General features: G+C 38.9%; 2 protein-coding genes across 2 annotated transcripts in view; one reads left to right on the top strand and one right to left on the bottom strand.

Moving 5' to 3' along the window:
- Positions 1 to 2,678, bottom strand: part of LOC132144595 (rho GDP-dissociation inhibitor 2-like) — a 28,179-nt gene extending 25,501 nt beyond the window's left edge. The window contains exon 1 of the mRNA XM_059555164.1: positions 2,561 to 2,678. The gene's annotated coding sequence lies outside the window, so the exon portion shown is untranslated. The remainder of the gene's footprint in view (positions 1 to 2,560) is intronic.
- A 7,028-nt stretch (positions 2,679 to 9,706) lies between these two features.
- On the top strand, positions 9,707 to 11,073 carry LOC132116953 (retinal cone rhodopsin-sensitive cGMP 3',5'-cyclic phosphodiesterase subunit gamma-like). The gene is made up of 3 exons (XM_059525918.1): positions 9,707 to 10,280; positions 10,532 to 10,572; positions 10,718 to 11,073. Exons 1-3 carry the CDS (start codon positions 10,126 to 10,128, stop codon positions 10,792 to 10,794), a joined length of 273 nt encoding a protein of 90 aa, XP_059381901.1. The 5' UTR covers positions 9,707 to 10,125; the 3' UTR covers positions 10,795 to 11,073.
- Positions 11,074 to 12,186: the final 1,113 nt, after the last annotated feature.

Raw genomic sequence — 12,186 nt, 5'->3', positions numbered from 1 at the left:
CTAGAACATGTTCTGAAGTTAATTTTTCCTTCTTGTGCACAAAAACCAGACATGTGCAGATTGACATGTCTGATGAAGGGGGACGAAAGACTGAAATGCCAAGCATTCTATAACATTCAAGCCCCAATAGTTATTTTAAAATTCCTGAATTTTAGTTTAATTCAAACATTTAAACAATGATAAGAGAAGCTGCTCTATGATGTGAAGACCTCCTTTAGTACCCCAAAAACAGCCCTTATAATTAAATGAATTTAATAATAAAACTTGTGTTCATTCAAATGTCATCAAATGTCTTACTCTTAACTAAAAACTTTTTTTTTAAGCAGAATGTGTGAATTTAAGATAAAAACTTTTTATTTTTTTCTCAGCTGAGCATAAGCCTCTGTTTGCTCTCAATTTAAATTAGATATTAAAGAGACTTCAACTGTGGTTATTCTTTCCAATTGTTTAGGGTTCCCACTGAGGTCCGCTAGCACAATATGGGAGTTGAGTTCAGACTGACTTGACAGTTGTTCACATCAAGCAGCTCCGAAAAGGAATTTGACAGCTTCCCTAACAGATCTATCAAACTACTCTAAGCTGAGAGCACCAGTCTGCTGCTATCGGAGCAGCCTGTGATTTTAAACACTGCCCCTGTCAACACATCAAAAAACTTGCCTTAACTTACTAGGAGAAAAAAAAAAAGAAGAAAAAATCTAAACCAAAAACCATTAGGTCATGCATGCACACTCTTGACAAAATAAGGTCTGTTAAGATCTGCATGACTGGAAACTGTTGCATAAACAGGAAATAATATGAGTAGGCCTCTCATTTCAACCACAGTTGGTGCAGATCAGTGGCACACAAATTGTCTGAATGTGCTCACAAATTGGGTCTGAAAGTCAAATAAATTTAAACACAGAAGCAGTTTGGCATAGTTCTGAACAGTTCTTCTTGAGGCTTGTTCTGAAACCGGCAGCTCTGTTCCACTCAGGAAGTTCTGCGCAAGCCTAGGCCTGAACTACAAATGCCTCGAGAAGGAAGTGAAAGGGCTCTCTTGATCAATAGACAGAGGTCTCGTTTATTGAGGTCTGCCAGTTAATACACACAGCCTCCCTTTTACGGACCTCTAAGACATTGTGATATTTTTGGCTGCTTCTTCAGTGACTAGTGTTGGGGACTGCAGAAACTCTTGTTTATTTGTGTGGAAAATAGGGTTAGCTCTTCAGATAGAAAGAAAAGTAAAAAAAAAAATAGTTTACTATGAAAATAATTTCCATGCTAGCTTTTCTAGGCTATTTATCAACTTGGTGATGCATCATGACGCATGTCATCTACTGCACTCATCAATATGAGGCTTAAAAGCACTGCAGGAATTTTCCAATCATTTTACAGCCCCCTAAACCATGTCGATGCAAAATGAGCTTTCAGGAAAAAAAGCATGTCATACCCAAATTCTCTCAAGGATGCAATAAAATAAGCAATAGACTTTCTCAAGCTGATGAAAGCATACCAGTTTGGCTATAAAGACATGAACAACAACACCATCATATAAAGCACTGGTTTTGTGAGTATGTGTAAAAGATTGATTTTTTTAGAGCAAGGACATTGTGAGACAGTTAGTGCTACTGAACAATAAGACAAATGATTGAATGAGAGAGCAAGAGTGAAACACCATCACTCTAAATCAAGTAAAAAATACCCAATAGTCAAATGCCAAAAGAGATATTTATGACGATTTAAATGCAATGAAAGTGGGCAAATATTGTAATTATTTAAAATAATAATAATAATCCACATTCTGGAATAGTTTATTGTTGTGGGTCATTTAACTCTTTCAGCACTTAAATAGTTCAGAATATTGGCCACAAGCTATTCAAATATGTTTCATGTCCACGCAGCACAAAAAGTAGGATAATGTTCAGCCAAAAAAAAATTGTGATAATGTCTGTACATTATCCCTTAAATAGCAAATAAACAAGTATGCTGAATTGCTCATTCTGCTCAATTTTATAACCATTACATATTTGTTCATATTTATACTTTTAAAGTGATAAAGGATGCCAGTAAGGTGTCTGTGGTGTCACAGGAGCCAGTCAGAACAGGATCTTGGTCTTGCATTAAAAGAGGATGTGGTTGCATACGACTTTACCAAAAAAGTACATTGAACATGAGAGGATGGGGCTTGTCGTTTAGCCAGTGAGTTAATTAATGACCTTAATTATCTTCAAACTCATATATATATATATATATATATATATATATATATATATATTATTATATATTTTTTTTTTTTTTTTTTGTGAAATGAAATCTTAAGAATAAAACTGAGAAATATGCAAGTTACTCCAAACCTCTTTGTTAAGTGATACCATTTCAGAATTAATCAGAAAATGAAAACCATAAACACAAAGATCCTTACATTCCAGAAACACTCCGTTTGACTGCGTTACTGTTTAATCAGCATGCATTTTTGTACCGTTTCCATGTTTGCATCACTTCTCTGCAGCGAAACGAGATGTTTCTAGCATTGCAAACAAAGTTAGAGAGTTACTGAAGTGATAGAGTAAAAGTGTCTTACCGCCTAGTCCCGTCTTGTAGAACTGTAGAAGCGGATGTTCGAGAGTGATCTCAGATCATGTGTGTACCAGGAAATCGAGTTTACCAATCACAACTCAACACACACACACTAACACACAGCTGCTCTGCCAAACACCTGATAAGGGTACTTAAAATTGTTTTACGGTTTTGTAAATATCGCCATTTATGTTTGTAGCTACTTGCAAATGAATGTCACATTGTTATAATAGCAAAATGATTCAAGTATCACAGGACAGGTATGAGTAAGTTTGACAGTGATCTCTATTGTTTCTGCACGTGTGCTGCAAAGCAAACAACTGCAACGTTAGCATCGTCAGTCTGAATTTATCAAACACATTTATCAAACTTTTCTGTACGACCATGTATCGTATCACTCGTATCAGGATATTAATGCCTAGCTGCGTAAAAACTCTTATGAAAACGAAGAAAGCTCGAGCAGTGTCTGTGCTTTCTCAGCAGGTATATGCACTACTATCTATGAGCTCCTAAACATATGCCTTCTGCAACAAACTCATCTGCTAAAACATATGACACGATCTTTGTCTCAACAAGTCTGTAAATTCCTCGAAGTGCTTTTCGACGTTTCTTAGTTAAACCAATGCCTGCTGCAGTGCAAACACCCGCGCTTTTACGCCGAAATTTGAATGTTCAAATTTTAAATGTTCCTTCAATGCAATTTTATATTTAAAAAAAAGAACAAATATCTTAATATAAACCTAATATAGCCTATCTACACTGTTAAATGTGAATATGCTAAACATTTGGCCTATATATTTTAGACGCTCTTGTAGCTATGATGTTGTCAAGCATATTAAATCTGGACAAAATTGGTCAGTTATTGTATCAGATTTTGTTCGAGTAATAGGCCTATACCTCATAGTAGTAGGCTACTCATCATTTGTTTTTGTTTGTATGGTAATATTTGTTAATTTTTACGCACTCTTTACATAAGTTGATTAGATAGATTGATAGATATTTGCTGGAGTTGACTACTACAAACTACTGTACTATTTACTACAGTAGAGCAAGGCTGAAGAGAGATGAGGAATGCTGAAGAGTAGCCTACTTTAGCCCCAGGCCACAGCTTTTATCTTTCAGCCATACCTGTTTTTTTTTCTCCAGAAAAGAATATGCCACACCGGTTCTCAGTCTTTTTAATTCCAAGGCCCCCCATTGTCCAAGACGATATTCAGAGCCCATCTGCACAATCCAGCTATGTTGCAGTGGTCAAAATTGTCCGAGTGAGACCTCAAATGTGTAGTTTTACCCGAGTGAGAAATATGTTGTCAGTTTACATGTTGTAGATCTTCCATTTATTAACAGTTTGAAGCATTTTAATTAAGTTTGATTTAATATATAAGTAGTCTTGTGAATTAGCTGAGGAGCCTGGATGAGAATTACTGTGCTTTACTGAGCATCAGACTAGTTTAGTGTGTCAGTTTTTATTAGGAATCTTACTACCCCCTCCTGTTTAAAAGTTGAATTACATTTTCACCACCCCGCTCTTTAGTGTTTGAAGTGTGTTTGCATTATTTTATCTTTTTTTTTTTTTTGAAACATTGTTAATGTGTATTTATAAAGGCTTATGTATAATTTCTAACTGCTGCTGCTGCTAACAATAATAATTATTCCTCTCTTAAGTCATATTTAACAGTAACTTAAACAGAACACCTAAAACAATCAGGCACTAATTTGAGACCAAGGCAAGGTATGCTTTATCACTTTTATCATGCCATTGCCACAGAAGACTGCAATTCTCTGAACCACACTTTAGGAGCTCTGTGAGATTATAGTCAATCCACGCCTGCAGGGAATGCTGGGTAATTCAGAGTGAAGTTAACTTTCAAAGAGACCGCTATAAACAGGAGATGGAGGGCTTTGAGCTCTATTTCTTTAAACTGTCTTTAAAAGTCAGTCCTTTTTATTTTTGTATCAGCTCATATGTAATCCATAAAGGATGCCTGAAGATATTTTACCTGTTGGACTGAATTCCTCTTCTCTTAACCCTCTGGAGTCGATTAACGCGGATACGCGTTATGAGCCATTTTCTCCTGATAACCCCGAAAATAACTTAAATTACACTTTCAGTTTTGATCGTACAGATAAGAGCAATACATCAATTGAATCTGTAAAGGGGTTTTTTTTTAATACAGAAATAATAACAACAGAACTTTGTGCACTTATAAAATAAAGATAACAAACAAGGTGTGCTGTCTGCAGCCTTTGTCTGCGCTGACCTTCATTTACAAACACGTAAAAGCAGGTGTTCTTTCTCAAATGTATTGCTCTCAGCCACGTCACTCATATCCCAGTACTACATTTGACATCTGTCTCTGTGTGATATGATCTTCTAAATTGTGCTCGATCCCCAACATCAATTACAATCCATGTCAGGGACTTAACTTTAAGTAGGCCTACGTACTTTAGTGCGTAGCATAGATTAGGCCTACGCCATGCTGAACGTCATTGGTCTATATGAAGTGCAGATAATACTGTTGTCTTTTTCACTTTAATGTTGATATGCTGTGTGTCAAATGCTGCAGGAAAAAAAAATTAGTAACATATACAGGTGCATCTCAATAAATCAGAATGTCGTGGAAATGTTCATTTATTTCAGTAGTTCAACTCAAATTGTGAAACTCATGTATTAAATAAATTAAATGCACACAGACTGAAGTAGTTTAAGTCTTTGATTCTTTTAATTGTGATGATTTTGGCTTACATTTAACAAAAACTAAGAAGAATGCCATGCCAATCAGTTAATCAACTCAAAACACCTGCAAAGGTTTCCTGAGCCTTCAAAATGGTCTCTCAGTTTGGTTCACTAGGCTACACAATCAAGGGGAAGACTGCTGATCTGACATTTGTCCAGAAGACAATCATTGACACCCTTCACAAGGAGAGTAAGTCACAAATATTCATTGCCAAAGAAGCTGGCTGTTCACAGAGTGCTGTATCCAAGCGTGTTAACAGAAAGTTGAGTGGAAGGAAAAGTGTGGAAGAAAAAGATGCACAACCAACAGAGAAACCCGCAGCCTTATGAGGATTGTCAAGCAAAATCGATTCAAGAATTTGAGTGAACTTCACAAGGAATGGACTGAGGCTCAGGGCATCAAGAGCCACCACACACAGACGTGTCAAGGAATTTGCTGAAACACAGACAACGTCAGAGGCGTCTTACCTGGGCTAAGGAGAAGAAGAACTGGACTGTTGCCCAGTGGTCCAAAGTCCTTTTTTCAGATGAGAGCAAGTTTTGTATTTCATTTGGAAACCAAGATCATAGTCTGGAGGAAGGGTGGAGAAGCTCATAGCCCAAGTTGCTTGAACTCCAGTGTTAAGTTTCCACAGTCTGTGATGATTTGGGGTGCAATGTCATCTGCTGGTGTTGGTCCATTGTGTTTTTTGAAAACCAAAGTCACTGCAGCCATTTACCAAGAAACTTTGGAGCACTTCATGCTTTCTTCTGCTTTTTGAAGATGCTGATTTAATTTTCCAGGAGGATTTGGCACCTGCGCACACTGCCAAAAGCACCAAACGTTGGTTAAATGACCATGCAGTTGGTGTGCTTGACTGGCCAACAAACTCACTAGACCTGAACCCCAGAGAGAATCTATGGGCTATTGTCAAGAGGAAAATGCAGATGAGCTAATGCACTGTCAAAGAAACCTGGGCTTCCATACCACCTCAACAGTGCCACAAACTGATCACCTCCATGCCACGCCGAATTGAGGCAGTATTTAAAGCAAAAGGAGCCCTGACCAAGTACTGAGTACATGTACAGTAAATAAACATACTTTCCAGAAGGACAACTCACTAAAAACATTTTTTTTATTGGTCTTATGAAGTATTCTAATTTTTTGAGAGTGAATTGGTGGGTTTTTGTTAAATGTAAGCCAAAATCATCACAATTAAAAGAACCAAAGACTTAAACTACTTCAGTCTATGTGCATTGAATTTATTTAATACAAAAGTTTCACAATTTGAGTTGAGTTACTGATATAAATTAGATTAGATTCTATTCAACTTTATTGTCATTATGCAGAGTTCAAGTACAGAGCTAATGAAATGCAGTTAGCATCTAACCAGAAGTGCAAGAATATAGTGTTTTATATACATAAAAGTGCAGAGTAAGTAAAGCTATGATATACAGAATGTACAGTGGAGTTGCTATATACAATATTGATCAGAGTATATACAGAATATAAATATGAATGCAATGTAGGGATTGTATGTACATTATGAACAGAGCAATGAAGGATTATATATACATTATGAATAGCAGGAACGTTAGAACAGTGGTAATAAATACAGTTGGATGAGTGTGCAAAAGTATTGTTGAACAATTTATTATATGCAAAAAAAACAGTAGTGCAATGATATTTTTTGTAGAAAGTTTACTGTGCTTGTACAGTAACAACTTTAGACAGTTTATAGTTTAGACAGTAATAGCTTTAACCATGTGCAGTCTGTGCAAAATATGAATAGTGCAAATAATGTATGTAAAGTACTGTGATCAGTGCAGTAAAAGAGCAGGTGCAGGTTAGATTGGTGGTGTGGAGTTCAGAAGTGTCACAGCCTCGGGGAAGAAGCTCTTCCTGAGCCTACTAGTTCGAGAGCGTAGGCTCCTGTAACGCCTGCCGGATGGAAGGAGGGTGAAAAGTCCATGGTTAGGATGAGAGGCATCCTTGATGATGTTTCTTGCCCTGCCCAGACAGCGCTTCTGATAAAGGTTCTCGATGGAAGTTAACTGGGTGCCGGTGATCCGTTGAGCAGTTTCCACCACCCGCTGGAGTGCTTTGCGGTCAGATGCAGAGCAATTGCTGTACCATACTGAGATGCAGTTTGTGAGTATGCTCTCAATGGTACAGCGGTAGAATTCAGCAAGGATCCTGAGATTGAGGTGAACTTTCTTAAGGCTCTGTAAGAAGTAAAGGCGCTGCTGTGCCTTTTTGACCAGGGTGGAGGTGTTTAGGGACCATGTGAGGTCATCTGAGATGTGGATGCCAAGGAACTTGAAACTCGACACACGCTCCACTACAGCTCCGTTGATGTAGATGGGTGTGTGTGCATGATTCCTAGTCCGCCTGAAGTCCACAATGATCTCCTTAGTCTTCTGGGTGTTTAGTTCCAGGTTGTTGGTGGCACACCACACAGCCAGGTGCTGCACCTCATCCCTGTAGGCTGACTCATCGTCATCCTTGATCAGACCTACCACCGTGGTGTCATCTGCAAATTTGATTATGGTGTTGGAGCCATAAACAGGAACACAGTCATGGGTGAATAGGGAGTACAGGAGAGGGCTAAGTACGCAGCCTTGGGGCATTCCAGTGTTCAGGGTGATGATGGAGGAGGAGAGGTTATCTAACTTAACAGACTGAGGTCTGTTAGTCAGAAAATCTAGAATCCAGTTGCAGATGGGTGTGCTGATTCCAAGATGGCTGAGCTTGGAGATCAGCTTGGAGGGGATTACCGTATTAAATGCAGAACTGAAATCTATGAACAGCAATCTCACATGTGTGTTCTGACTGTCCAGGTGGGTGAGGGCAGAGTGAAGGGCCATTGAGATGGCGTCCTCTGTTGACCTATTGTTGCGATAGGCAAATTGGAATGGGTCTAATGTAGTAGGGAGACAGGATTTTAAGTGGGATGCAACCAGTTTCTCAAAGCACTTGGCAATGATGGGGGTGAGTGCAACAGGGCGGAAGTCGTTAGGGACCGAGGCAGTGGAGTGCTTCGGTACAGGCACGATGGTGGAGGTTTTGAAGCAAGTGGGGACCGTGGTTTGGGCCAGGGACAGATTGAAAATGTCCGTGAAGACCTCAGGCAGCTGCTCCACACAGGCTTTAAGCACACGACCAGGTATTCCGTCAGGGCCAGCTGCTTTCCGTCCATTCACTTTACGCAGAGTGGAGTAAACATATGATGTGGAGAGTGTGAGAGGCAGTTCACTGGGTTGATGCTCAGCTTTGAGTGAGATCTTCTTATTATTTTGATCAAAACGAGCATAAAAGTGATTGACCTCGTCTGGGAGGGAGGCAGAGCTGGAGGGGGGGCAAAGAGTTAAGTGGTTTGTAATCTGTGATAGATTGTATGCCTTGCCACATACGCCGGGGGTCTGAAGAATTGAAGTGATCTTCAATCCTCTGTTTATGTTTGAGTTTGGCCTGGCAGATACCCTTCCTCAGGTTGGCTCTGGCTGAGCTGTAAGCCTCCTGGTCTCCAGACCTGAAGGCTGCATCTCTTGCTTTGAGCAGGGGGCGAACCTCTCTGTTCATCCAGGGCTTCTGATTGGGAAAAAGTTTTATTTTTTTGTGTGTGGTCACTCTGCTCACACATCTGTTGATGTGCTCCAGGACAGAGTTGGTGTAATTGTCAATGTTGATCTGAGAGTTTGTGGTGGCCTGGGCAGCAAACTTTCTCCAGTCTCTGTGCTGGAATTGATGTTGAAGAGTGGAGTCAGCACCTTCCAGCCGGATTTTAACAGTCCTTATTGTAGGTTTCACACATTTGATAACCGGGGTATACTTGGAGAGCAGGAACAAAGAGAGGTGGGCAGACTGACCCAGATGGGGGAGGGGTGTGACTTTGTAGGCATCAGTCACATTAGTATAAGCGTGGTACAGTGTTTTATGTCCCCTTGTAGTGCAGGAGACATTTTGATGAAATTTAGGGAGAACAGATCTTAAAGTGCAGTGATTGAAGTCCCCAGCAACAATAAAGGCTCCATCCGGGTGCAGGGTTTGTAATTTGCTAATAGCAGCACAAAGTTCTTTCATAGCCACGTTAGCATTAGCGTCCGGAGGTACATAAACTGCAGCAGCAACAATGCAAGTAAACTCACTTGGTAGATAGAATGGCCTGCACTTGATAATCAGGAACTCCAGATCAGCAGAGCAGTCTTTACACCATAATTTGTTAACATAAATACATACTCCACCTCCTTTGTTTTTAACAGAGGTTGCTGGTACCATGAAAAAGTTCATTTTTGAAAATTAACTTTTCCATGACATTCTAATTTATTGAGATGCACCTGTATATGTTTTATTGGATGGATGGATGGATTTCAATAAGTGAAAATGTTTGCAAAAATCTAGAAGATTCTTTGAAGCACGTTTCTTGCAAAGGAGCTTATATTGCCATCCAGGGTTGGTCTATTGTCATTATCAAAGTTGTTGACTGCTTGGATGCTTGTGAATGCTATTTTTGTCATGAATGAAGCATATGTTCTATCTAATCCATGACAGACTCTCCAGGTGTACTGCTGTGAGCTGACCATTCAAAAAGATTTCTTAATGAAGGCCAGTTTGCATTTTCAGAATCCAATGAGTGTTGTCCTTTTGCCTGAGTTAACCTGCAGCAGACTGCTGCTACGTCACTGCGCCAATCTGTCAGGTTTTGCTGTTGACCCATTGACGCAAACACAGGCCAGTCTGAGTGTATTTAAGCTGGCTTTCCTCATCTGCAAGAAGAGAGATTGACATTGAACGAGAAATTGTTGAGTCCATAAGAACGGATACAAAAATCTGATACAGACAGTGTACTGGGATGAGCTCTGGAAATAGCTGTGACAGTCTCAGCGACTCGCCTATTAGCCTGATAAGAGTGGTGGGACCAACAACACCCAGAAGAGGACCACATACATTCAAACTGAGAATGACAAGGCAATTCAAAAGCAAACCTCCCAAGAAGGGAGTCAAAGGGTGAGTAGATGACATTCAAATCTGCTTGATATATACATAAAATATATATGGTTTCATTAGGAACCTTCATCCATGGAATCTTTCCCTTTCATAAAAGATTCTTTATAGTGGTTCTTCACACTAAGAGAAAAATTGTTCTTTTAAGAACTGTTCACTGAAAGGTTCTTTGGGGAACCAAAATGGTTATTCTGTAGAGGAGCCATTTTTTAAAAGAGTGTATTAGGAATTAACCTTTTTTCTTCTTTAATTAGATTTGGAGATGAGATCCCAGGAATGGATGGTCTTGGGACTGGTGAGAACAATTCTTGGAACATTGCTTATGTAGTGATTTCATTACTGTGTTGTGTTATATGCTAAACCCACTACTCTTGCAAACTGATTTTCCTCACTGTCTGGCTCACTGCCATGCTTCATCTGCCAACTTCTTTCATGCACAGACATCACCGTGGTGTGTCCGTGGGAAGCCTTTAGCCATCTGGAGTTGCATGAGCTCGCCCAGTATGGTATTATTTGAACTGGACTACAGGAAGATGCGTCACCTGGACTTGTTTAGTGGACTAGACTAGTTCCACCTCTGGATCTGCAAATGGACACTTCCACCATTGCCTTGAAACAGTTGTATAAACGCCAACTCACCAGCCTATGAATGCACAATACACAATGTAGTGACTTGGAGGAATTAGGATTATTAAGGTTTATAGGATGATATAAAGCTGTGGAATGTGGAGCAATATGGAATTTGATTCCAGTCTGTTTGTTTTCTTTTCTACAGAGCATAACCAAAATAATTATTTTCAATATCTATGAACTTTTTATTTGTGCTAATTCTCTACTTTGGCTCTTTTTAATAAATGTTTTCTGAGAAGAGAGGGAGGCCGTATTAACTGTGTAAATGACTTTCACACATCTGTTGTATTATGTCTTGGAATTTCTTCTGCTGTTAGCAAATGTGGCTTCATTGAAATAGACATTTATCTGTGTTGTTGTGTGTGTATATATATATATATATATATATATATATATATATATATATAAATTTTTTCAGATCTAAGCATATGTAGGCCGATACAATTTAACAGCATTTTCAAACATGTCAGTGACCTGTTGCAATTGCGAATTGATTTAGTTCATGGTTCACTAAATGTGTGTTGCTTTGACGAGCATCAACCGATTGCACCAGACATTTACTGACAGCAGGGTCGGAGTGAGGCCCATTTTCAGCCCCAAAACACCCCACAACCCGACTCGTTGTTTCAAAAAGAAAATATAGATAAACAGCAACCAAAATGATGAGCTGAAGAGTACACCACATACAAATTAAAAAGTCAGTTAATTGAAATGATGAATGCCAGACGATAGTATTGATTATGCTCTTCTATGAAATATTACACCACTATATAAAACATTTGACTGTCTTTTTTATCCTAATCTAAGATACTTAATAACCAGAGTAAAAAATAGAAATAAAAAAAGATAAAATACTGTACTGGCACAGTCACCGAATGCTCCAGATCAGCTGATGCCAAACAGATGTATTTTGGCACCAATCGATTTGAGAGGATTAAGGAAAGGAGATTTGAGACTTGCTCTAAATGCATTAGGACACACTGATCTTAACCCTCAGGCTCCTGCACTGCAGATGGACATATTTAATGCTCTACGCTCAGTTATTTAGTTAGTTAGTAATGGAGCAAGATCAAATTAAAAAAAATAAATGTATATAGATGATTACGGTTTATACTGTTTAATTACTTGGGAGTCTCTGCTGAGGTATACTACACAGAGATTGATTGTTCAAGATATGTCTCACTGCATGGATTAAACCTGTTTAGCTGTGTTGATTATAATAAACAGGGTGGATCATCATGGGATTCATACTTGAAAACTTCCTCGAAATCGTTGTAGC

This window comes from Carassius carassius, chromosome 1 (assembly GCF_963082965.1).
Source record: "Carassius carassius chromosome 1, fCarCar2.1, whole genome shotgun sequence".
Lineage (NCBI taxonomy): Eukaryota > Metazoa > Chordata > Actinopteri > Cypriniformes > Cyprinidae > Carassius > Carassius carassius.
The sequence above is the reverse complement of the archived record's forward strand: the minus strand, read 5'-3'. Positions and strand labels throughout refer to the sequence as shown.

Coding starts and splice junctions, on each gene's coding strand:
- LOC132116953 (XM_059525918.1), top strand. CDS start 10,126: ATGAGCTCTGGAAATAGCTGTGACAGTCTCAGCGACTCGCCTATTAGC. Junction 10,281..10,531: donor CCCAAGAAGGGAGTCAAAGG/GTGAGTAGATGA, acceptor TTCTTTAATTAG/ATTTGGAGATGAGATCCCAG. Junction 10,573..10,717: donor AATGGATGGTCTTGGGACTG/GTGAGAACAATT, acceptor TTTCATGCACAG/ACATCACCGTGGTGTGTCCG.